This window comes from Enhydra lutris, unplaced genomic scaffold, assembly GCF_002288905.1.
Source record: "Enhydra lutris kenyoni isolate GAN:26980312 unplaced genomic scaffold, ASM228890v2 scaffoldscaffold46, whole genome shotgun sequence".
Taxonomy (NCBI): Eukaryota; Metazoa; Chordata; class Mammalia; order Carnivora; family Mustelidae; genus Enhydra; species Enhydra lutris.
This window is the reverse complement of record NW_019154130.1, coordinates 12,057,361-12,084,400: the sequence shown is the minus strand read 5'-3', so window position 1 is coordinate 12,084,400 and position 27,040 is coordinate 12,057,361. Positions and strand designations below refer to the sequence as shown.

General features: G+C 45.4%; 1 protein-coding gene across 2 annotated transcripts in view; it reads right to left on the bottom strand.

The window, feature by feature from the left end:
• Positions 1–25,824, bottom strand: part of LOC111156448 (F-box and WD repeat domain containing 8) — a 123,045-nt gene extending 97,221 nt beyond the window's left edge. Inside the window, exons 1-2 of one of the 2 annotated variants that reach the window (XM_022517361.1) lie at positions 25,507–25,824; positions 9,448–9,552 (exon numbers count right to left, since the gene is read on the bottom strand). In XM_022517361.1, coding sequence (XP_022373069.1) covers positions 9,448–9,552; positions 25,507–25,824 — 423 coding nt within the window. The remainder of the gene's footprint in view (positions 1–9,447; positions 9,553–25,506) is intronic. The other variant, XM_022517362.1, reaches the window with a different exon arrangement.
• Between the last annotated feature and the right edge of the window lie 1,216 nt (positions 25,825–27,040).

Sequence of the window (27,040 nt, the reverse complement as noted above, 5' to 3'; positions counted from 1 at the left end):
GGCCCCTGGGCCCAGGCCCTGTGCGGAGGGCGGAGGTTTACCCCCCCGGGCCCCCCCGGGGCCCCCCTCTTTTTTTTTTTTTTTTTTTAAACATAAACTGCAGTTAAATAAAGTCCCACTTCTTACTTCTACTCTATTAGTTTTTTTAATCTAATTTTAAGTCCCATTTTAAACCCCAGCTCTCTGTACCTACCCCCACATTTTAGAGCATCTTTAAACCCCAATTCTGTCATCTTTTGCATTAACTACTTCTCCCATGGATAAGTCATCTGCAAAATATGGTCTGTGGGCCTTTACCTCTTAATTATTTAAAAAAAAAAAAAAAAAGTTAACCACGATGGGGCTGAGGACAGAGCCCATGGCAAACCACTAGAGCCCTCTCTGCACCCACCCCCTTCAGCTGACATGGATCCATTAAGCAGCCCACCCCGGGCATGGCCACAGCATCAGTTACAAACTCACTTAACCACACTGTCATCCCACACTTCTCCATCTGAGGCATAAGGGCATCAAGGAAACAAACCCTCATCTGATCACGAGTGGTCAGGCAAGAAAGAATGGGATGATGACTCAGGAACACTGGAGCTCTGGTTTGGACTTGACAGAACACCATCGTTTGATTTTTGGCATGTTTGGGCCGCAGCTGAGCCTGCCCCGGACATAAGTGGTGCCTGTGCATCTGCCCATGCCAGGGTGAGTCTGAGAACTAGGCAGTCATCAAGCGCAGACAGGAACAGACCCACATCAGTGGTGATGGAGCCAGGCACAACTCAAACAGTTCCAGAGCAGAGCACTTCCCTACCAGTCCTCCGGAAGTGAGGGTTAAAGTATCAGAGAAGGGCAAACACACAGAGACCCTAAAGGGTCCTCAAGGGCAGAAAGTACTCACCAAACCCAGGGCAGCTCACTCTGATCTTGGGATGCCAGGAGCCTTTTTGGTAAACATCATGAAATGTAAAATTTTATAAAAACCATGAAATGTTAACTGGATGAAAGACTCAGTAGCTAAGAGATCATATAACTGGTAGGCATTATTGCACAGACCGGCACTTCCCAAAGCATGCTTAGTAGAACAACAACTCCTCAGGGGGCTAATAAGTCACCTTAAAAAAAGGATTCCATGGTCAGATGAATTTGGGGAACACTGGTTTAAAAAAAAAACCAAGCAGAGGTATTTCACTGAAGAAATTCTGAGAGCTTTTATAGTTGGCCAGGTGTTGCTGATCTCTCAGAAGGATGGGAGACACTGCATTCCCCAAACTTATTTGGCTCCTGAACTCTTCCTAAGGACGGTCTCAAAAGCCTTAGTGCTCTGCAGACGCAACCTGAAAGAACATTCACGTGGCCTATCGGTGAGCGGGTGAAGAGCTGGACACGAAGACAAGCAATTCTCCTCTGCCTGCCAAATACCTTGTGCGTGACCCCCTTCTCCCCCAGGGCAGGGAAGCTACAGACTGGATCCCAAGCCCCATCCCAAGTACAGGACAGTACCTTTAATGCAGGAGTCTAAAAATTAGCTACAGGCTGCTTTTTATTAGATGGAGCCACTCAGTCAGCAGCAGCATTTTAAGAAAATCCAAATCCAATGCTCAGTGACTACAAACTAAAAGATCCCAATTAAATTAAACATTCTGGATGAGTTTTCAGGAGATGTACTAAACCATACAGTCCTCAGCCACTTAAAACGGAGGCACTTTTCCATGGGACTTTCAAGAAGTCCCAGATAGATTAGACCTTGAGAACACTGGAAGCAGAAAACAGATTTTTCTATTAGCTTCAAAGAAAATGCCAAGTCACTTTAAATGACATGATCTGAAATTTGTATAACAGTGTTAACGGGATGAAAAACGGAGAACAAAAAGTTGATGTTTCGGTGCATCATTCCCACTGCTAACCCCTAGATCACAAGGATTATTCTGTGGAAAGCAATATTTAGGATAAAGTTTAAAACCCTGGATAACAAACAATCATCTCTTTGAAGGATTCAGAAAAGCTAGAGGTGAGAATTACTTCCAAAAAGGGATCAGGACTGTACCTACAATTAGATATTAAACGCAGAAATGTGCCAACAATTTCTTTGGCAAACTATAAAGGGAGGGTGCCTTTGCTCTCCCCTTCTTTTAAAGGGGCACAAAAGTGACAGGCTCTAAGAATGTCTTATAATCCTGGGGGAAAAAAAACAAAAACAAGAAACAAGACCTAGATAAATTTTCACAATTTTAAAAGCATCTCACTGAAAGGAAAGATAATAGTTTTGATTTCTTATATTAAATCTAGCAAGTTTATAGGCTTGAATTTTCCAAAGGCCTAATGGTCCTTCTTTAATACACTAGGATTGGAACGGCCCTACCCAGTAAGAGCCCCACTGAGTGAGCCTCAGCTGTGAGAATTTGCTAATAAAAGTGTCTCCAGCATTTTGCTTTATAGCACCACTGTGAATTGCAGCATTTAAAAAAAGGGGAAAAAAAAAAAAAGCCCTTGGCTCCAAAACTAGCTTTATTAACTCTGCCTGGATTAGGGTTACCAGTGAGGCCCACAACAGAGGGAAACACTCATTGTTCTGGTTACATGTTCACAAATCAAGTCTATTTTGTGAGGACATACCATGTACAGACAGTTCCACATACACTCATTAGCTCGATTTCCTTATTGCCTTTCTCCCCATTCACTCTCGATTCTGCTCACTTTCGCCCCAACCGTGCCATGGATTCTGGTTAAGGTCACCAGTGATCTCCAAGTTGCTAAACCTGGCAGTCATCCTCAGTCCTATTTGACTAAAGGTGACAATACCGCTGATCACTTTTTCCTCCTCGAAAAGGTCATCCCTTGGTTCCAGGGGACCATGTGTTCTGGGTTTCTTCCCACATCACAGGGAACGCCTTCTCCAACTCCTCATCTTGGCCTCTAACCACCATGATGTGACAGAGCTCAAATCCTAAGTCCCCCTCCATCTACACTCACTTCCCTAATGACCTTATCCAGTTTCCTGGCTTTAAATTAAACCAATGATGTGGGGCACCTGGGTGGCTCAGTTAAGTGTCTAGCTCTTGATTTCAGCTCAGGTCATGATCTCAGGGTCGTGAGATCAAGCCCCACATCAGGATCCGTGCTCAGCAAGGTGTCTATTTGCAATCCTCTCTCCCTCTGCCTCTCCCCTCAGAAATAAATCTATAAAAATATATACATACCAACTATGTGCTGCTAGCTCCCAAATTTCTCTAGCCTTACAGCCCACTACTGATCTTCCCCCCAAACTTTCTCATCTGTCTTCCCTTGTCAGTAACAACAATTTCATTGGCCCAGTTGTTCAAGCCCAATACCCTGGAGTCCCAGTTGACTCCTCTTTCTCTCCCTATACCCAGCCCCATCAGCAGCCCTGACTCAATTCAATGCACTCCAAGCCACCATCTTCTCCTCTGGGTTAGTTCAGTAGCTTTCTCACTGGTCTCCCTGGTGCATCCTTGTCCCCCTTCGCTCTGGTCTCCACATAGCAGCCCAAACGATCCCTCTCAAAAGGTAAATCAGACCTTGTCACTTCTCAGCTCAAAACACTTGAATGGCTTCCAACCTCTTTTAGAATAAAAGTTCAGGTTCTTTTAATGGATTTAAGTGCCTTTTCCCATTTTAACTATTTCTCCTTCCTTTTCTCCCCATCTGTTCTTCATACCCTCACCTCTATTGGTTTCTTATTGATGCTCTAACAAATTACCACAAATTTAGCGGCTAAGAACAATATAAGTGTATTTTTTTATGGTTCTGGAAACCAGAAGTCTAAAAACCAAAGTACAATGGCAGGGCTGCATTCCTTCTGGAGGCTTCGGGGGAAATCCTGTTTCTGTCTCCTTTCTAGCCTCTGGAGGCCACATTACATTCCTTGACTTTGTGGCCCCTTCCTTCATTTTCAAAGCCAGCAACACAGCATCTTAGCTTTGACCTCCCGCCTCCCTCTCATAAGGAGCTTTGTAATTACGTGGAGACACTTGGATCATCCATGATAACTACCCCATCTCAAGGTCCTTAACTTCCTCACATCTGCAAAGGCCCATTGCCGTAAGAGGTAACATATGCACAGGTTCTGAGGACTAGGGCATGGACCTCTTGGCTAAGACGCATTTTGCACCTGCCACATCCTAGGCACTCTGACCTTCTGCTAGTTCTCAAGCGTAACAGGTGCGCTCCGCCTCTAGGCCTCTCCGCTTCCTACTTGCCTCTGCCAAAGACCTGCGTAGCTTCATTCTTCCCTCCTTTAAGTGTTTGCCCAAAGGTCACCCTCTCTGTGAAGTCTTCCACATCACCTCTGTGGGCTTAGAGTTTCTCCACAGCAACTTCTACCATCTGAAACACACTCTGCTTCACTGGTGCTCCCTGCAGACAGGAAGCTCTGAGAGGGGAGTTTATGTCCTATTCTCTGCTGCACCGTTCCAGACTCGTGCACGGCACGCAGCAGGCCCCGTGAATAGCTGAACGAGGTGGGAAGTCCAACTTCTAAAAATTCAACACTTAAACTACAAAATGCTTTTCACTGCGCGGCTTCTTGCATCCACAGCCCTCAAAAGGCTCAGACGTTCTCACTAAATCCTACTTTTCGCTGTTTTTCCTTCTTGTAAACTTTCTAAATGACAGGCCACTTCGAGCACACAAAGAATGAAGCAAGCAGTGCGAACGACCTCACGCCCCCCGGGCTCCGTTCAGATAATTATTGAGGCGCTGCCATTCTTCTCTCATCTAGCTCCCCATCTTTTCTCCCAGAGTGGCTGCTTTTGTCACCCCATTTTTCAGTTTTTGAAAAAGATCTATTCATTTATCGGAGAGCGCGCGCACGCATGCGAGCAACCAAGGGCACATGAGCAGGAGGGCCAGAGGGAGAGGCAGAGAGAGAGTCTCCAGCAGACTCCCCACCCGGAGCGGAGCCCGGTGTGGGGCTCAATCTCATGATCCTGAGATCCTGACCTGAGCCCAAACCAAGAGCCAGACACTTAACCTGACCGCACCACCCAGGCGCACCCCCCTTAAAGGAGGCAGCCATGACAAGCTGGTGAATTAAAAAGAAACCTCTGAGGATGCCTGAGTCCCAAGCAGGCACGTGTTTCCCTTGGAGATGGGGTCAGGTGGCAAAGCAGAGAGAGAAGAATGAAAAGAACCCTGCCAGCAGTTACCTTTTCAGAGTTAGGTCGGCTACTGGTGGGGGGGGGGGGGGGGGCGTCATTCCAGCAGCACCTGGCTAGAGATTTCCAACTTTAAAGACTTCATGAAGATCTTTAGCTAAATAAAACCTCAGATTTTACTTGCTTCTATTTGGAGATCATAAGATCTCATTTTCCTTAAAACCTGAGCTATCAGAGGCACCCGGGAGGCTCAGTGGGTAGAGCGAGTGACTCTTGATCTCAGGATCATGGGTTTGTATTCCATGTTGGATGTAGAGCCTACTTAAAAACTTGAAACACTGGGGTGCCTGGGTGGCCCAGTTGAATCTGATTTCTGATTCAAGCTCAGGTCTTGAGCTCAGGGTTGTGAGTTCAAGCCCTGTGTTGGGCTCTACACAAATGGAGTCTACTCTAAAAAAAAAAAAAAAAAAAAAAAATCAAACAAAAAAATATCATAATCTAATATAGTGGGCTTTAGTTACAGATCTATTTTGGTAATACCTACTCCTTGTTTGTCAATTTTACCATACATCTTAAGTTTTTAACCTCCAGCTCTACCCCATTTTTCTTCATTGCTTCCTTTATGCACATTTTTCTACTTCTTACTTGAAAAATGTGACACTGTTACCTATACAGCTAGATTTCTAAAGTTATACTTTAGGAAACAGACATAAAATGTGAAACAAATGAAAATTAAAATAAGACAAAATTATAGAGATGAAAACAGACTGGTGGTTGCGAGGGACTAGGGATGGGGTAGGGGCAGAGATGGCCAGCCCATAAGAGGGAGCACAAAAGATCCTTGTGATGAATGTTGTGTACTTTTACTGTGTGGCCACATAAATCCACACCTGTGGTAAAACTGGGCAGAACTAAATACATTCAAAATAAATGTATGTAAAGCTGACGAAATCAGAGTTAAGCTCTATGGACTGTACTAATGTCAGTTTCCTGGCTTTGATATTACTCTGTATCCAAGATATTGCCAAATGAGAGAACCGGGGGAAGAGAACACAGGACCTCTCCAGACTATCTTTTGCAACTACCCATGAATTTATTTTTTAAGGTTTTAAAAATTACTCTTAGTAAATCCTAAAACCATTACTTCTCAGAATTACAATTCCTATTGTAATATAACAGCAGACTTACTCTTCCAATTAAAAAAAATTGTAATTTTGAACTCAACAATTTTGTAATTGTTATCTGCTTAAAAACATTGTCTTTTAGAGTACCAGGAACTCCACGGGCATACACACACACAAAACCATAAAAATATAAGTAGCAAAATGATAAAGCTGTTCAATGAATCGCCCAATGCATAACTTTGCTTACTAAAAGCAACACTGTTTTTTAAGACATTTCAGCATGAAACATTCCCACAGGGACACTAAATCCCGCAAGAGACAACTATCGATAGCAAGGAGCTAGGAAGGTCAGCATCAGAAGTACACAAGGACCACAAACAAATGCACTGGGACTTTAGTTCTGAAAGGTTAAAACCTACAAAGCAGAAAACAAAGGGATGCAGAAAGGAGACAAAGAGTAAAATCACTTCTCCAGCATACTTTGTGGCATAATTAAATCTTAAGAAGTCCTTCCCAATCCAGGTTCCTTACTGTTAGTCAGTTACCAATTTGGCATAAAGATCTAAGCAAACAAGTTTTCTCCAGGGCACACATATAGTTCATGGTGCCAATTCTACTATAACTGGCCCAATTTCACTAAAATCCCAAGGCGGCTTGATTAAAAGAGAAGAGAGAGACAGAAGGACAGACAGAGCAAGCCCCCTCTAAAAATCAAATCATACAGCAGCAGGGCATTTCACTCAACAGAAGGATTTTTTCCCCGGTTTTAAAAGTAAAAACACAAGAAACAAATGAAAATGCTACTGATTTCTATTATGTGGTGCTTGTACTTTAATGCTTGAAAAAACAAAGCCAATTCTAAGCATTACCAGCCATCCATTGTCTTCTTCATGCAAAGGCACTATTTAAAAAAAAAAAAAAAAAAAAAAATCCTGGCTTCATAGATCAGAGCCACCTTAGGGGTTCTGTTTAAGAATATTTTCATGCTTATATGTGTGCTCTAAAAATTAGGCTGAAACGAAAAACAAAAAACAAATCCAACTGACCAAAGAGGGAAAAATTCTGGTGGACAATTGGACCACTGTGTTGCAAATTAAACCGTTCACACCTGCAGAATAATCTCACCAGCATGACCAATCTATCCTGAAATGCAGCCCCCTTGTACCAAAAGGGGGATCTCTTCTTCCACTAGATCCTATCTTTCACTGATAAACTCTTTGGATGAGAAAACCAGCAGCAGATGTGAAAGCCACATGGCCCTCTACAAAGCAGGAGAGCAAAAATAAAGGATTCCTTAAACAGCAGCTCCCTATCAAGAATGAAGATTTTATCATCTAATGCTGACTTTGTGGAAAGCAGCTAGCTATTAGACCCTGTTCCAAGACTCCGGCTAACAGCATCAGGCTGAAATCCAGGAGTTGGACTCATTTAGCTATACCCTTGTTTTCGACTCTTGGGAACGGGGCCAAAGTGTAAAGTTAGAATAGAACAAATCCAATTTCCAAGGGAAAGAAGAAGACAATATAGGTACTCTTGCTTAATGCACTTGATAGGCTCTGAGCACGGTTTACATTTCAGTACATTTTTATTTAGTGAATTTTAGCCTTAGAATAATTTTTTCCATTATTTCCTGAAGACTCCAGACTCTGCAAGTATTAAAAAATACTTGCTAACACCCCCACTTAATATTGTGGCAATCAAGAATACTAAAAACATGGGGCACCTGGGTGGCTCAGTCGGTTAAGCGTCTGCTTTTGGCTCAGGTCATGATCCCAGGGTTCTGGGATCAAGCCCTGTGTCGGGCTCCCTGCTGCTCCCCCTGCTTGTGCTTCCTCCGTCAAATAAATAAATAAAACCTGAAAAAAAATACTAAAAGCTCTTTCAAATTCCTATCTAGGTAGAAAATTTTGACTAAGCAAACTGCTTCATATAGTATAAAACCAGAAACTTTTTAAAATTGTCCTGTATTTTGTGTGACTTCATTGAACTGCCAGAGGTAGCAAGCTCTAGAGTCTACATTTGGCTACAGTTTGTACCTCTCAAACCGCCTTAATCTTTTTAACTTCACATTTTTAAAATTTTTCAACAAATTTTTATATTTATTTTTTGAGTAATCTCTACCCAACCTGGGGCTTACACTCACAACCCCAAGATCAAGAGTTGCAGGCTCCTCTGACTGAGCCAGTCAGGCCCCCCTAGAATTTTAGTACACAGTTCTGGTACCATTCCATTTTACTGATCCCTTTCCTTTAAGATGTAGACACTTGTGTAAAAGGCAGTCTGGAATCCGGGGACAGGAAATGGTAGCCACTAGACAAATTAAGTCTTTGGGAGTTATAGACAATGAATACTCTAGTCTCCTCTGGGGAATACAGGTATCCATGAAAACCATAAGGTCAGCAATCATACATTCAACTTATGAGAAATTATACACTTCACCCATTATACTCTTTACCAAAAAGAAGTGAAAAAGAGACTTAAGTTAATGGGATAAACCCTTGCCCCTCAAAGTGTGGTCAAAGCCACACAGGTATTACCTGGTTAGAAATGCAGAATATCGGGCCCTACCCCAGACCTCCTGAGTCCAAATTTGCATTTTATCAAGATCTCCTGTGATACATGTACACAGTCAAGTGTGGCCTGGACGGTATGTGCCACCATGCTGCCCCATGGGCATATGCCCCAGAACAAGCAGTAGATGGGGAACACAGATCTGCAATTCCCTCAGGGGGTGTCTGTTCTCACGTGCCTCGCACCTCACTGAGTGGAATTCTTGTCTTTAAAGGGTCATTTGGACAATACGCGTTAACACATGACTTCACTGTTTTGTCCCCAGGCTGACCCTCAGCTCCCCACCTAACGACTGGCTTGATTTAACCCAAGGGCTGGCATCTTTGCATTAATGCTGAGGACATTAACAGCTCAGGCTAGCTCTATAAAGGCCGAGCAGAGCTGTCGGCCACAGGGCGACCGTAACTCAGATGGCAGGGAGAACAGAGCTCTTGAACAGACGGCCACAAGGAGATAAACACCAAGTGGTGCTGTGGAACCCAATCCTTCCAGTTCAAGGTTGCTTTCCCTCAAGGAAAGTTGCCATCCACTTCATTAATTCTTTAAACTTTCCAGTTCTGACAAGTCCATCTCTGTTACCCAAGAGCTGCCTACCCTTGCGTTACAAGTGGAAGGAAATCTGGAATGTTAGTTTACTAATCACTTACCTGTGCACACCTTCCTAGTTCTTTCCTGTCCAGATACTGAAATATATTGATTGCCAGTTCATAAGGCAGTTGGATATCAAAGAAGGGCACATCATCCATTTCATTCTGAAGACAAAGAGAAAAGGGAAGTAAGTTTATAATTCGGAGGTATGAAAATGCTCCTTCAAAGGGCAAAAGATATTCTTGGGCGGGAACGAGAGAGATGCTGTTGTCCCAGGGGGAGCCCCGCATTCTCACTACTCCTCAGAGCAGTCACAGAACCTGAGAGCCACTCCAAATTCTCCCTGCCCCAAGCCCACCCTCCTCACATCCACTCAGAAAATCCACAAGACTGTTTCCCATAACACTTCGGAGAGCAGCAGGGGCGCCAGACCACAATCTGGGGTACGCCACAGGAAGCAGTGCAAAGGCTGCGGAAATCTTCTTGGCCTTTGAGGAAAGCGGAGTGGTGGGCAGCTAAGAAAGTGAGCCTTGAAGTCAGAGGGCCATTGGTTCCCCCAGGGCAACTCCTCCCACACCCAGCCTGGGAGGTCAGTGAGCACCCACAGCCAGAGAAATGCTGACCTAGGTCACTAAAGTGTTTTCATCAGGAAAAGAACATGGCGATGAAGATGAGCAAGAAGTAAACAAACGAAACGCTGCTTTCGAATGAGGTGAGCACCACCTCCCCTTGGCCGCTGCAGAAACACACGGTTTCCTGATGCACTCGGGGGCCCACACTGGTTAACCTGAGTGAGCCAGTGCAAACAAAGCAGTTCTTCTTCGGTGTCATTTATTAATGTGGAGAAATTAGAGCTCGCCTGCCTTTGGATAAGCAATTAGGGATGAGGTAACAGGCTTTATTGGAGAGATAAGGCTGTCATGACGATCCTGGTTGCACAGAGAAACAGGAGTGCAAAGCAGAAAGAAAGCCAAGTGTGTATATGTGTCCCTCTGTTCCCAAATCCACCTGCTAAAGCTCCCTTTTGCACGGATTCCTGCAAAGTTAGGGAAAGCAGGCTGTTTGTCTCCATGGAACTTCCTCAGTAAAATTCATTTTTAATAAGCTTTGGCTGACATCAGTGACTTATAGGTTGCAAGCAAATTATTAATTCACCACCCATATACAACAGTCCTATACCACAAGGCTGCAGTCTGAAAATTGAAAATAGTCTCAGCATTCTTTTTTTAAAAGATTTTATTTATTTATTTGACAGACAGAGATCACAAGTAGGCAGAGAGGCAGGTAGAGAGAGGGGAGAAGTAGGCTTCCTGCTGAGCAGAAAAGCCTATGCGGGGCTCGATCCCAGGACCCTGAGATCATGACCTGAGACGAAGGCAGAGGCTTAACCCACTGAGCCACCCAGGACCCCCTAGTCTCAGCATTCTTTTTTTTTTTTTAAGATTTTATTTATTTATTTATCAGAGAGGAAGAGAGAGAGAGAACAGCACACAAGCAGGGAGAGAGGCAGGCAGAGGCAGAGAGAGAGAAGCAGGCTCCCTGCTGAGCAAGGAGCCCGATGCGGGACTTGATCCCAGGACCCTGGGGTCATGACCTGAGCCGAAGGCAGCGGCTTAACCCACTGAGCCACCCAGGCGTCCCTAGTCTCAGCATTCTTAAGGGAGCGTGAGCACTGACTTATCACCTACCAAGATCCAGGGTAAAGATTTTTCTGGAATCATTTTTCTATTCATCTAGGAGTCTCAGAGCTAAGAAGATAAGGCAAGGCATAAGAAGGAGATGTATTCAACTTTGCAAAAACAGCGCGAGGCTAAGTATGAGAGCCAAAAGGGATCTCTGGAGGGAAAAAGAGCAAGAGTTGACAGTTCTCTGTGGGCAAAGACAGTACAGAATGTTAAATCGGCAAAGAAATGTTGGTCGTGCAGGGTGGGGGCAAAAAAAATCTGCAAGTATAATCAGAAGGCAAAGGGGTCCCTGCCCAAAAAAATAACGGAAAGTCTTAGTCTAATGTCAGGCTAGGTCACCTCTTACAACTAACTGGCTTTATTCACGGAGGAAAAGAGGCAGCACTTTCTTACTTGGCCCAGATATGACCTGAGACTCCTTAACACAACCACGGTGCGGGGAGAGTGGTGTCACCCACCACCAGCTGAGGAAAGTCACACACAATACCAGACTATCGTTCGTGACCTTGGACTTCCTTCTGCTTTCTCTTTTGGATTATTTGACTAGGGTGAGGTGAAGAAGTCTATTTTACCTGCTTGGTAGAGAAATAAGAGAAGAACATTCCTTCTTTTCAAGCAAAGAAAAGCTTACACTCATGCAAAGTGAACTCAGATCCAGCTTCTACACTGTTAGAGACAGCAGGCACGGCTTTCTGCAATCAGTCCCCGCTTGAGGACTGTTAACTGGTTTCTGGATGGCACTACTGTAACAAAGCAAGAGAAATCACCTTTATTTTGAGTTACTCTGGTGTAGAAAAGTCACCAGACGTGTGTCGGCAGCAGCCTTCCCTCTTTTGCCCATTCAGACGGCAGATTCTCTGCAATGTGGAACACAGTGCAGCAGAACCGCAACAGAAGCACACCCCTGCCACCACCCTCTTTGATCCCAACCACCGTGACCTCTGGGATGAAGGTTCAGAACAAAGGTTCAAACGGATAATCCTGTTCCGCCACCTGACTGTGAACAGGCTAAATACCTCTGGGCCTCGGCTTCCTCATCTGTAAAAGAGAGAGCATACCTACCCATAGGGCAGTTACAAGAATAAAATGAAATACACGGAGAGGGTATGGGGCAAGTACCAGGGCAAAGCACACAATAACTATCGATACTGCTATATTCTTTCCTGGAGTGGCACTTTGGCTCCCTTTTTCCCCTTCAACAAATTTGTTGATTAGGTCCACATTCCAGGTGACTCCTCTATCAGCTTGTTTACACAGAGAGATTGGTCTCCCCCGTCCTACCATAAGCAGAGGACAGCTGGCGACAGCAGAGAGGGGATGGCACGGTGGAGGCAAAGTCACTCAGGAGTCTGAACAAAGGGAATGTCCATACCATAGGATCTTTTTCGAGAGAACCGTTCAAAGAGAATCAGCAATTTTAAGACGCTATACCATGATAACTAAAAAAGGATTGCTCTAGTGTACAGTGAAGGAAAAGGAGGGAGCCACCAGGGTGCAAATGACCAGTCAGGGGTGTTATGGTCCCCATACCAACAACTGATCTCAAATGCCATGCTGGTCTCATTGTTAATGTACCAGTTGTGATGAGTCTTGAGAATTTGTCAGTTTTGGGGGACAATGGTTTCAAAGCATTGAATTATGTAAACACCAACATTACAAAGCCAAACTTTCAAATCATTATGCCCTTCGAATTATATCTAACCTCCAAAATGATTGCCGATTCCTAACAAATCAAGTTCCAGACTCCTGTAAATGACCTTTCCGGTTGCTACCAGTGGTTGGGGAGTGGCAAGGAAAAAAAGTAACCAATGTGATAAGGGAAGGACCACATCTTTAGACCTATGTAGACCAACAAGGTCAGGAAACGGAAGGCTGAAGTTTCATGTTGCACACTTGGAATCTCTTTGGCAAGACTTTTGATCACTGGTTCTTACAGTCGATGCTGCAGTGGATCACTCAGATTCCCCCTCTGGGTCCATGACACTCACCACCCCAGATGCTCAGAATGCGGCCTGCTCTTGGCTGATGGGCTCACCCTTTCCTAAGCACTACCCCGGTCAAACAAGCTGCCTCATCCAAAGTCACATCCCCCACTGGAGGGCAGCCTGCATCCAGTGACTAGTCAATACCTAGGTACAGAGGCTTGTCCCTGGTGCCTCAATTCAGGACTTCTCTGGAAGGCCAAACTGCTAAACCACGTGCTGGCAAAACTTCATCCCAGAGTCTGTTTCATGAAAAATCCAACCCGATTTTCGGAAGCAAGAGATGTGATACAAGACAGTCCTATATTCAACACATTCCCAAAGATTCTGATGTGCAACTCTGGACACAGGAGTCTAGCTCTAGCTAACCTACTTCCCTTTCCTCCACTCAAGGAGGTGGAATGATGTTAGAACGACATTATTAAACCAAGAGACAGAACAAAGTAGAGTCAAAGTTAAATAAGTCATTCATAAACTTCACTTTGTTATTAGTAATGGATCACTTGAGAAATACCTTATAAAAGATAGAGCGTTATGAGCATACTTGACCCTGGGGTGGAAATGTAATTCTTTTACAGGTACCCAGGATTTGACAAGGATGTGGAGCCACATCCTGGACAGAGGTGCTAGCCCAGTAACCACGCACATGCTAACAGTGGGGCTTGAGCACTCCCACCTGGCCCTTCTCACAGCTCATAAACAGAAGTAAACAATATTACCCACCGCAAGTGTGTGGAGAAGTACCTTATCATCTAAAGGGTGCTATCGGAGTTCCACCTAGGCCACTCTGAAGCACACAGCCATCTGAAAAGTTCCAGGCTACATGAACCAGTTCTGATTTCTATGGATTTAAAAGACATGGAAATGGAGGTGGACGATTCAGAAACAAATTCCAAGAATGAAGGAAGGAAACTAAAGACACTGGAAACAGTAACATAGGAAAACCTGGTCACACTACAAAAATATCAGTAAGACTATGTTTAGAGAATCACTTTGCACCAATTTTATAGCCCAAGAATTGTGAGACTGGCTAATAATGCTACGGAAAACCAAGACATTAAAGTATTAACATGGCTTCAAAGGTGAGGAGAAACACCATTTTGATAAAACACTACCTGGCTTTTCATTTTTCAATGGCTCCAATATGATTCTTTACCACGATGGGGGCTCTTGTCCCATATTATATATCAAGACCATCTCTAGAGTTTAAAAAAAAGTCCCCAATTGCCTGTTACCCCAAATTTCCAGGGGTGGGGCTCAAGCATCTCTTCCTCAGGGATCGTCAGGCACACTAGAAATGGAGAACCACAACCCTAAATCATAGGTGAATTAAGAAAAGAGGCAAAAACAAAAACAAAAACAAAAACAAAAAAAACCAACGACAACAAAAAAAACAACAAAAAACACCACACAAACCCCACAAAGAGGTCATGTTACTTTGTTAATTCAAAGTCAGTGAATACTAGATTTTCCCAAAGTCTGCTGGACTTACTCCAAAAATGCTAAAAGAAATTGCAAATGGATCCATCCCCAGGGAGGCTGATTTGTACTCCTATGTGCTAATGTAAGACTAATTCTGTAAATGGATTGGTTTTGTGCCTTACTGTTAGAAATTTAATCTGTCTTCTCTTGTTTAGTAGAAGAAGGGATAATTACTAAGAGCCAAATCAGTGAAAAGTGAAGAAATGGCCTCAAGGTTTGTTCCCAATGTACATCTCCTGGGCAAAGGGAACATGAAAGCTCTCTCTAGGTGGTGTTTTAAGAAACCGAGAAAGGCACCTCGAACATACAATAGACATGCAATAGTATTTCTGCTAAATCTGGCTGAAAGGAGACCATTTTGTGAAGGAATTTATCTCAATTTTCTCTACATACTACAAAAGCGGAGCAGAGCAGAAGGCTCTTTCAAATCATTATGCCCTTCGAATTACATCTAACCTCCAAAATGATTGCCGATCCTTAACAAATCAAGTTCCAGACTCCTGTAAATGACCTTTCCGGATGCTACCAGTGGTTGGGGAGTGGCAGGGAAAAAAAGTAACCAATGTGATAAGGGAAGGTCCACATCTCAATCAGAAAAAATTCCAGTTTCACCTGAGTCTTGAGGAAAAAAAAACTGGTTGATGGGGGCGGGGTCTGAAACACTCAAGATAAATATGAATTCATTCACAATCCGAAATTTATCTCAAAACAGGTATTTTTTTAAAAGATGACAGAAGGGGCACCTGGGAGGCTGAGTGGGTTAAAGCCTCTGCCTTCGGCTTGGGTCGTGATCCCAGTGTCCTGGGATCGAGCCCCACATGGCGGGGGGGTGGGGGGGTTGGGGGGAGTCTCTGCCTGTCTCTCTGCCTACTTGTGATCTCTGTCTGTCAAATAAAAAAACAACAACAAAAAAAAAACTTTAAAAAAAAGATGACAGAAGAACACCAAAACGTTAAAAGCTCAGCCTCTGACCAATGGCATTACAACAATTTTTTTCTTCTGAATTCCCTAAGTATTTTTATAGTAAGTGATATTTCACACACACCAAAAAAACCCAAAACATTTTCGAAATAAGGTGTTCTATGTTCAAAACACGATCTGAAATCAGGGCCATTCCAGATCCCACGGGGAGAAGAGGTGCTGTTGGAAAATGTGTAAGAAATTATGTCTAGGGGCACCTAGGTGGCTCAGTGGGCTAGGGCCTCTGCCTTAGGCTCCGGTCAAGGTCCCAGGGTCCTGGGATCGATCCCTGCATCCAGCTCTCTGCTCAGCAGGGAGCCTGCTTCCTCCTCTCTCTCTCTGCCTGCCTCTCTGCCTACTTGTGATCTGTCAAATAAATAAAATCTTTAAAAAAAAAAATTATGTCTACACCCAAGGAACTAAAATCTTTCCTAGAGAGAAGTTTGTCATCTAAAACATCATAGAGACGGGAGACTACAAAATGCAACATACATGGTCCCCTAACGTATTCCAAAGTTCATTAGTAAGTCAGATATTTAGAACTTGGAAATCATTTCTGCAGAGAGGCAATGCTATGAAGAGTGGTTAAGCTCTAAAACAGTCCACAAAAAGCCAAGTTATCTCTTCGCATTTAACCTAATCCCTGTGCCTTGTGATGAGAAAAAGCAAGAAGTTTTTAGTCAGTTTCTGCTGATTGCATGCATGGATGATATAACACTACACAATCTAACCAACACAGTGCCTTGCACACAGCAGATGCACACTAAATGTGCATGGGATTTTTTTTTTTTTAAAGATTATATCTGTTTACTTGTCAGAAAGAGGGAGCACAGGCTTGGAGACTGGGAGGCAGAGCAGGCTCCCCCATGCAGTACTCAATCCCAGGACCCTGAGATCATGACCTGAGCCGAAGGCAGATGCTCAACCCACTGAGCCACCCAGGCATCACTTTTTGTTTTTAAAACAGGCTTTTCAGGTGGGAATGCAAGGTGGTGCAACCACTCTGGAAAACAGCATGGAGGTTCCTCAAAAAGTTGAGAATAGAGCTACCCTAAAACCCAGCAATTGCATTACTGGGTATTTACCCTAAAGATACAAATGTAGTGATCCAAAGGGGCACGTGCACCCGAATGTTTATAGCAGCAATGTCCACAAGAGCCAAACTATGGAAAGAACCTAGATGTCCATCAACAGATGAGTGGATAGAGAAAACGTGGTGTGTGTATATCTACAATGGAATACCATGCAGCCATCAAAAGAAATGAAATCTTGCCATTTGCAACGATGTGGATGGAACCAGAGGGTATTATGCTTAGCGAAATAAGTCAATCAGAGAAAGACAACTATCATACAATCTCCCTGATATGAGGAAGTGGAGATGCAACATGGGGGGTTTAGGGGGTAGGAAAAGAATAAATGAAACAAGATGGGATCGGGAGGGAGACAAACCATAAGAAACTCTTAATCTCACAAAACAAACTGAGGGTTGCTGGGGGGAGGGGGTTAGGGAAAGGGTGGTGGGGTTACGGACATTAGGGAGGGTATGTGCTATGGTGAGTGCTGTGAAGTGTATAAACCTGGCGATTCACAGACCTGTACCCCTGGGGCTAATAATACATTATGTTAATAAAAAAATTTAAAAATTAAAAAAAAAAAAAAAAACAGGCTTTCCCATTTCAAGAACCATTCTCATTCACCACCTACTGGTGGGATTGCACTGGGCACCCTGGCAAGGAATGGAGGCAGAAAATGCCAATCTAAAGGACTGGGAGTGCTGGGTGTGGCAGTGAAAGACACTGGTGTGAAGCAGAAGAGGCTGGCCCTCTGCCTTTGAAGTCCCTTTTAGTTTAAATGGATCAGAGTTCAAGGACCTGGAAAGGAGGTATGTCAGGTGAGGGAGGCGCTCCCGAGTCAGAAGCCTGGACCAGTGTGAGTATGACCCTTTCACATCAAGGGTCCTAAACACTCCACATTCGTACCATTAGGATCAGCTATATAATTTGTGGAGTCCAGTGTAAAACAAAAGGGGGGGGGCTTGTTTAAAAAGAATTAAGAATTTTAGGGGCGCCTGGGTGGCTCAGTGGGTTAATCCTCTGCCTTCGGCTCAGGTCCTGATCCCAGGGTCCTGGGATAGAGCCCTGCATCGGGCTCTCTGCTCAGCAGGAAGCCTGCTTCCCTGTCTCTCTCTGCCTGCCTCTCTGTCTACTTGTGACCTCTCTCTGTGTCAAATAAATAAATAAAATCTTAAAAAAAAAAAAAAAAAAAAAAAGAAGAAGAATTAAGAATTTTAAATCACATCAGTCACAAAGGCCCCCAAGCCCCAGACAGCACGGAATCGGCACATTTGCTGTTCTTTGCCTAGAACCCCCTTCCCCAGATCTCTGCATACTTGCTCCCTCATCTCCTTCCACGAAGACCTTCTCGAACAGCGCTATTTAAAATTACAGCCTCTCGCCCAGCACATACACACTCCATCCCTTCCACCAGCCTTATTCTCCTCCAGACCATTACCTGACGATCACTTGTTCATGGTCTACCGCTCTCCAGAATGGTAGTTCTGTAAGGGCACGGCTCTGTTTTGTTTAGTTCGCTGCTGTATCCTCAGTGCCTAGAACAGTGCCTGCCACTAAGAAGCCGTTTAATCATATTTGTGAAATGAATGAAGCCCAAGCTGCTTCAACCAGCAGAACCTTCCAACAAAGTGATGGTGTCTTAAGTTACAATGTCATGGTATACACAGCATTTCGAAAGGTGCCTAAGTAGAGACCTGCTAATTCATTACAGGAAAAAATGAATCGCCCTGATAGTAAGAACTTTTCCACTGAGGCAATGGAAGAAGGAAGAGAACTCTGAGATAGAGACGATTTCAAGTTGCGCATTAAAGAGAAGGCAGAGGACAGCAAAGAGGAAGGGAAGTTGACCCAGTTAGACCAGTTCATGAGCTCACATTTAATTCTGTTTGCTATAGTTCATATGAGCAAGTTTCCTCACTCATTTCTAACTTAGGAACAGTCATTTCTAACTTAAAAACAGAAGTAAGCTATACCATCAAATTGGCCCTGTTGACAGCACAAATGTAGGTTCTGACAAATTAAATACTGACATAATGTACAATGCATATTAGTCAGCACCAATAAAACTTAATCAGTCCGAAAAACCCAAATCCTACCTAGAAGGACGTCTCAATGTTGCCAGGAGTTGTAACAACCATGGAGCCACTTTATAACACTACTGTTGGGAGCAGTAATTCCGCCTGTCTCAACTCCACAAATGTGGGTGGGGCCCCTACTGCACGGAATGCTACAGTAGGAGTGCAGGAGAAAGACCAGAGACCCTGTCCTCCAGAGACTCCCAATCCCAGGAGTAGGGGAGCAAGGGGCTTATCAGTGATAAGTCTTAGCAAAGAGGAAGTGCGTATAGTGAACTCTCTGCAATACTAATAAGAATACGACCAGTTTTAATTTATTGGCTGCTTACTGTATGCCAGGCTTTGTGCTAGGAACATTCCGTGCTTTATTTCAAGACAGGCATTAGCATCATCCTCATTTGATGAGTAAGGTAGGATAAGTCCACTTGCCCGAGGTCAAACAGCTAGTTAAGCAGGGTCTCAAATTTAAACTTGAGTCTCCCTGACTCCAGAGCCTAGACTCCTAACTAGGAGCTATTGTGCTTCCATTAATGTCATCCTTTCAGTTAAAAGAAGCAGGATTGTGGGTTTCTGAGGTCAGGGACTATGTCCATTCTGTTTACTACGATTCCCCAGCACCCAGCTAATCAATAAGTATGGTTGGTGATGGGGCGCCTGGGTGGCTCAGTGGGCTGAGCCTCTGCCTTCGGCTCAGGTCATGATCTCGGGGTTCTGGGATCGAGCCCCGTGTCGGGCTCTCTGCTCAGCGGGGAGCCTGCTTCCCCCCCTCTCTCTCTGCCTGCCTCTCTGCCTACTTGTGATCTCTGTGTGTCAAATAAAATCTTTTTAAAAAAAATGTGGTTGATGATCACAAAACACATACAACCCCATAGTAAGGTTGCTTCAGATACCCACCTAAGGTTGACATCTGCTGTTTCTGTCATTTCCTGCCCAACACCCACTCCCTCTACTTTTAGGAAACCACCCCACTCCTACTCTCCATCGCCTCGGTTTAATGAGGCTAAGGCCTTCCCCCTTATCAGGAGTGGGAGTGGATACAAGCCTGGCCAACCTGAGTCAGTGATTGGCCAGAGGATGAACACATGACCCAGTCCGGACCAATGGGAATTTAAGTTCATACCTTCTGCAGCAGAGAACAGATGCTCTTTCTCCTGGTTGAAGCAAGAGAAAGTAAGACTGGAGGGCACCTTGGTGCCTCAGTCAGTTAAGCATCTGCCTTCAGCTCAGGTCATGATCCCAGGGTCCTGGGATAGAGTCCTGCTCCACAGGGAGTTTGCTTCTCCCGCTGCCCCACAACCCCACTCACTCTCTCGCTCTCAAAAAGCTTAAAAAGAAAGGAGAGAGAGAGAAAGAAAGAAGAAAAAAAGACTGGAGTTGCTGGTAGCCATTTCATCCCAAAGGTGGGGGGGGTGGGGGAGGTCTGCCTGGGAATAAACAAAAGGAAAGCAGGATAAGGACTCACAGAGACTTCTAGTTGCATGATCGAAGCACCCACACCTGTAATCTTTAGGTACACTCATCAGTAGACTGCAGTTCGGGCTTCTTAAGTCAGTTTGAGTTGGGGGCTGCCTGCTTATGGCTCAGAGTCCTAACACCACCTACATAAAAATGGGACAATGCAACTAGACAGCACACGTATCAGACAAAGAAATCCTTGCAATTATGCTCAAGTGCGCCCCCCACCTCTGAAAAGGTGGAGTTTAGGGAGAGAGAGAAATGTCGGAAGAAAAGTGCCTCATGCCTCTGAAAATCTTTCCAGGGCTATAGCGATTTTTTTCACTAGTTAAAACCATGTACTAAAGAGACAGTTTAGGTGTCCCCATTTGTCACCTAAAGACACATGGCTTCTCAGTGCTATTACTTAAAGCTTTCTAAGACCAGACGAGGCCCAACAGGAGTCACTTTCAAGTTTTCATCTCAGCTGTGCTTGTCCATTGCCAGTCCGGCCGGCACCCGGCCAGATGGCACTCCAGCGCGGTGCCGTTCACCCACTCCTCTAAAGGCGAACTAACTCCTGAATGCCAACCTACTAGTTGGATCTCACTCCAGTGAGGACACTACAGGCTCCCAGAGGGGGGCAAGAGGCTGCGTCAAATACAACACAACAGAACGCATTGGCACAAGAGAGCACACCAGGGACTGGGGGGACATCACCCAGAAGAGAGGGAATGTTAGGAGGTGGGACCGGATTTATATTTCTCCCTCATGTCAAGTGGGTCAGCCTGTCAGAGTTTCTGTGGAGTCTCAGGTGGGACTAAATCTTCCTCCATAGGTGTCAGCCACAGATCAAGTGAGGAGTCTTGGGAAAACAAACACAAAGAACACAAACTCAGGACTCAGCACAGACCCGGCCCACAGAAGATTTCATTTAACTCACGGTGTTAGTACTTAAAAACTTTTTTTTGCATTAGTTACCAACAGTTAAAAATGGGAAGAATTTAATTTGAGTGATAGACCACCAAGAATTTGAGTGATAGTATTAATGGCCACTACTTTGTTCACTCCTCCCCGTATCCAGGCAGTGGGTGACTCCGCCCTGACTCTAGACTTGGCCATCTGGCTCTCTGGCAGACGTGACAGTAACAAACATGACCTGGGCAGACTTCAAAGCACTTGGGCATCAGAGCTTGCCCTCCTGCTGCTCTTGCAGCCCTGAGAAAGCCCATTCAGGGCTCACCTGTAGGAGGAGACAGAGAGCAAGCACATACACACCCCCAGTGGCTCGCCAGCCCCCAGCGGCAGCACCAGCAGCTAACCTCAGATATCTGAGTGGACCCACCCATGCCCAGCCCAAACTGCCACCCTGCAAAACAGTGAACTAAGTAGTGGTGGGGTTTTTTTGTTTTATTTGCGAGAGCGGGCACATGAGCAGGAGGAGGGGGAGAGGAAGAGGGAGAAGCAGACTCCCCACTGAGCAGGGAGCCTGACCTGACCAACCCGTAGGATCATGACCTGAACCAAAGGCAGACGCTTCACTGACTGAGCCACCTAAATAGCCACCAGGCGCCCCTAAATGGTGGTGTTTTAAGCCAAAGTCCTGAGTGTTTTCTGTGTGGCAAAAATTGATGGAGTCCCTATAAAAATAAACATTCCCAATTACAAAACAAAAACCTATAGACTCTGCCACACTAGAACCACATTCTTGCAAGGCAACAACCAGCTGAGCTGGGCAGCAGCTCCCACCTTTAGCCCAGCTCCCGTGTGTATCCCCCAATTTATCACCTTCTTATCTTGCCCATGCTGAGGTCAAGTTCAGTTGCCATAGGTCATCTCGTTTAGATGCTGTTATATTTATGGCAAAGAAGAAAGTGAAATACTGTATTCTACATACTTGAGTGACTATCATGTAGGAAAGCCATTATAACCACCCCAGAAAACTGTCAGCATCTACTAAGGCTGAACATCTGCATACCTATGACCTAGCAATTCCACAACTAGCTATATACCTAAGAAAAAGGAGTACAAGTTTCCAAACGATGTGCAAAGTGTTTGCAGCACGACTCCCCAGAGTCCCAAACCAGCTGTGAAACTAGTTATCAAGAATGTCCAAAAGAATAAAACATGACATATTCACAGAGATGAATCTCACACATAATGCTATGTGCTAGAACCCAGTCACAAGCAAACACATGCTGTATGATTCTACTTATAGTTCAAAACCAGACAAAATTAAAATAAGGTGTTAGAAGTCAGATGAGAACATACGGGGGTTCTGACAAACTAAGAATGAGGTTCTGAAATCTGGGTGCTATTTTACATGGAAGTGTACACTTGTGAAAACTCACCAACCTGGACATTTATGATTTTATACAGGGTCTGATCTAAAGAAATTTTAAAAGCAGAAAAGAAAGACCAAGGCGGCTAGGTTAAAAAAAAAAAAAAAAAAATGGTTCCGTACTTTTTAGGGATATCATGAAGGCAACTCCTAAACTGTCATCTTTAATATTTAATGTGGCAAAAAGAATAATAGCCATGATGGGGCACCCAGCTGGCTCAGTCACTGGAGCATGAGACTTTTTGACAGAGAGAGACACAGAGAGCGAGGGAACACAAGCAGGGGGAGTGGGAGAAGGAGAAGTAGGCTTCCCATCCAGCAGGGAGCCCAATGTGGGACTCGGGGATCATGATCTGAGCCAAAGGCAGACGCTTAACAACTGAGACACCCAGGTGCCCGGAGCATGCGACTCTTGATCTCGGGGCTGTGAGTTCAAGACCCAAGACAGGTGTTAAAGAGTATTTAAAAAAATAAAAATAAAAAAATAACCATGAGTTAAAGCAATACAGATTTATGGCTGGAATCTGGAAAAATACATAATGAAACACCTCATGAACTAGGGAAAAGGACAGAATGAGCCACTCCAAGGCTACCTTACTCATTTGCAGGAGATCAGGCATGACCACTGGGCTCTGGGGCTTAAAACCACGTATATGTGAATCCAAACCTTTTCTGTAAAGGTTACCATCACTTCTCACATTCAGGATACTGGGTAGATTGACTGCCCCTAAAAATTACTTTCTTAATCATCTGTCAAATGGGCCAAAGAGCAGCCACCGGAGATACCGTTTTTGGGAGAACTGAAGAAGATAAGTTCTTTAAACCCTTAAGGCAGTACCAAGGAGACTGAGAGTAATTTTATTTATAGCCGTGTTGATGATTGCAAAGTACTTAAAAAAAAAAAAAAAAAAAAAAGCAAGCACTCTAAAGGTTGGACGCTGGTCATAGGATGCAGAGCCCAGCAGCATCTAACATGGTGATTCTGCAGACAGCGGAGATGATGGGCACCCATTCCAGAGCAGGTTTTTTCCTAACTGTAATTCTGATGTACCCTTTGGATCCTACAGTAGGCAGGCCCCTTCCATTTCTAGACTTCATTAAGGGCTTCACTACTTTTGGTCTCAATGCCTATCCCTCAGGAGTATCAGAGCCGGAAAGTCTTGAAAAGTCAAGACTATAAACCAAAGGAAGCTGTACAGCAGAGAACAAAGTCTCAAATTTGTTTGACCATCCCAACCATCACATTTCTGAGCTTCCTTGGGATATTGATTAAGCAGATCTAGGGACACACCAGAACCTGTCTTTTAAGAAGGCTAAAGGGGATTTTTACACCAAGTCAAGTTTGCAAAACTACTATCTGGGAAATTTACAGCCTAACACACCTGGATCCAAATTCAACCGCCAGAATTTATCAGCAAGGCATCCCTGGGGCAGTTACAGAAAACCTCTTAATATCCTCATTCATAAAAGGAGACTAACAATACTGACTTCTCAGGATAGCTGTGAAGTCTGAAGACACTGCCACACTCAGCAGGTTGGAATTTTGCTGTGAGGCCCCAAGTGTGTCCTTGTCCTAACAATTCACTTTCCAATTTCCCTCTACCACTGCGAACCTTACCTACACATCTGCTTCCATGGGAGTAACTTTTGCATAGATCTGGACTGGCCTGAGCAATTTCTCCAGTGCTAACCCACCTTCCCAAGGCATTGAAAGATTTTTACGTCTGCCAGACTTCCTCAGTGATGACCCACTTTTTACAGAAGCAGACAGGATACCAGTGTGAATTCTCATATATATAAGAATTGTCACATTAAATGAGTTTATAATATACACAGAAGAAGGTCCCAACCCTAGAGGTAAACCAGAAACTTTGTGGAAACTCCTATAGCTATTAATGTTATTTGAATAAAACAATATGTTAAATAAGCCATTTTTAGAAACAACTTGCGAATTACAGAATTACACTGAACTGGGAAGCTGTAGAAGCCTTCTTTAAGCCTAATTTAAATCTAACCAGGGGCACCTGGGTGGCTCAGTCGTTAAAGCGACAACTCTAGACTTTTGACTTGGGCTCAGGTCATGATCTTAAGCTCACCAGAACTAGCCCAGCAAGGTCCTCCATACTCAGTGAGGAGTCTGCTTAAGGATTCTCTCTTCCTCTATGCGCCCCCCCCCCAATAAATCAAACCATTAAAACCTCCTGTATTGTCCTAACCCTTAACCATGGATGTGTTTTAGAGGATCCCGACTTTGCCAACTTTGTAAAGGGGTTGTGTTTTTTTTTTGGTGGGTGGGGAGTGGGGTGTCTCCAGATTCTCAAAAGAATCCATGCCCGTGAAGTGATAAGAACCTCCATGTTAATGACAGTGCCCAAAGGATTTTCTTCCCCTGCTCTCTTAAATACATGTACTGTTGGGAAAAAACTGAGTAGTACAAGCATTATACAGAACAAAGTTAAAATTGCTTCCTATCCCTGCCCTGAGCCTCCTCCCTAAAGACAACCCTTGTTAAGAGTTCAAGGGCAGTGGGGCGCCTGGGTGGCTCAGTGGATTAAAGCCTCTGCCTTCGGCTCAGGTCATGATCCCAGGGTCCTGGGATCGAGCCCCACATCGGGCTCTCTGCTCGGCAGGGAGCTTGCTTCCTCCTCTCTCTCTCTCTGCCTGCCTCTCTGCCCACTTGTGATCTCTATCTGTCAAATAAAATAAAATAAAAAATCTAAAAAAAAAAAAAAAAAAGTTCAAGGGCAGGATTTCTCAAACGGATACTGACATTTTGGGCTGGATCATTTTCTCTGGGTGCAGTCCCTGCACTGTAGGACATTTAGAAGTCCCAGACTTCTGCCCACTAGACTCCAGTAGCAACTCCTCCAACCCAGTTGTGGCCTCCTAAAAAGGTCTGCAGACACTGCCAAGATGGGCGAACAAAGTCACCCCAGAGTGGGGACCAACCCTTCCAGAGACACTCTATGCCTGCACAGACATAGGGTGGCACGCACTTTCCGAGTCATGGGCGGGGCGGGGGGGGGGCGGGGGGTAGCGGGGGCAGGGGCAGGCTCGGACCTCGGCAGGAGGTGACGGCCACTCACCAGGTCGCGGATGAGCTGGTCCACCAGCTGCTCCCCGCCCCCGGCAACCTCGCGAGCCGGAGGGGAACGGGAACGGCTCGCTGCGTCCTGCCTCTCTGCCCGGGTCGCCCGCGCCGCCGGGGGCCGCCCCGCACCCTCCAGGAGGCCCTGGGCCAGAGCCAGGTATCCCGAGGCCTGCTCGCCGCGCCCGGGGGCCACTTCGGCCCGCCGCGGCCGCCGCTCGGCAGCCTCGGGCCGCCGCCGCTTCCTGAGCGCCTGGGCCTGCGCCAGCTCCTCCTGCCAACGCCGGCGGAACTCATCCAGGCTGTGGTCGTCCATCGCCGCCGCTCCCGGCCCTCCGCGTCCTCCTCGGCCCGCCGGCAGCCACGGGACAGTCCCTCTTCGGGAAGTGTCCGCCGCGGCCGGAAACCCGCGCCGCCGCCGCACTCGGGTTCCGGGTCGGCGGCCCCGCCCCCGGCGCGCCCCTCGAAAGGTCCCCTTCGCGCGGGGCTCGAGGCGCCTCAGACCCGGGTCTGTGGCCTCACTCCGCGCCCAGCCTCTCCTCTTTCCCGCCTGCGGCTCTTGTCAAGCGCGGACTTGGCGCCAAGCACCGTTTCTTCGGTCAAATCTGCATTGAGCACCTACTGGACGCCAGGCGCTGAAGATTCAGCATTTAAATCTGGGCCCCTGTCCCCGCCCCCTCCTAATAGCTCTCCCTTCATGGGGTTTCCATTCAAGTTGGGGGTCGGGGGAGGAAGACCACGTTCAAAAAACGAATAGGAAGGCTTGAATTAGTGGTAGCTGTTGATAAAACAAGGTAACAAAGTAAGGCACAGGGTGGGGATGGGGACTGACCTTCGGAGGGATGTTCAGGGAAGGCATCTCTGCAACGGCCTCTGAACCAAGAGCTTAATGTGGAGAAAAGCCAGGCGTGGAAAGATCTCAGAAGACACTTCCAAAAGGAACTGCAGCGAGATGGGGAAAGAAGTGGCGTACAATCGTATTCCATCTTCCAAATGCTTTGAACCTGCTGTTCCCTCCTCCTCCGGGAATTTTTCAAATCTCCCCCCGCCCCCACTCCCGGTTAACCCCTACACATCTTTTCTAGCTCAGCTCACACCTCCTTTAATCTCCCCTCCATCTCTCGTGCCCCACCCCCAAAATAAGCTCACCTGCTTATTCATCCCTACAGCATCTCATACTTCATACCACAAAACACAGTTTGTGATTTTGGATTCATGTAATTGCTTATTAGTAGCTCCCTTTCCTCCTGGACTATCCATTCTTAGCTTGGAGTCTGGAGATTGGTAGGCATTCCATACGTATTTACTAACAACCCCTTCAGATGACAACTATTGTCCCCACTTTACAGATGAAGAAACTGAGCTTTAAAACACACACACACACACACACACACACAGAAAAACCCACAGCTGGTAATGTGCAGACTCAGGATTCCCCCCCACCCGGGACCCGACCTTAACCTAATCATACAGCCTATATGCCTAAGCCAGCTAGGAATGATATGGCTACTTTAGTTACCAGGGTTTTTCAG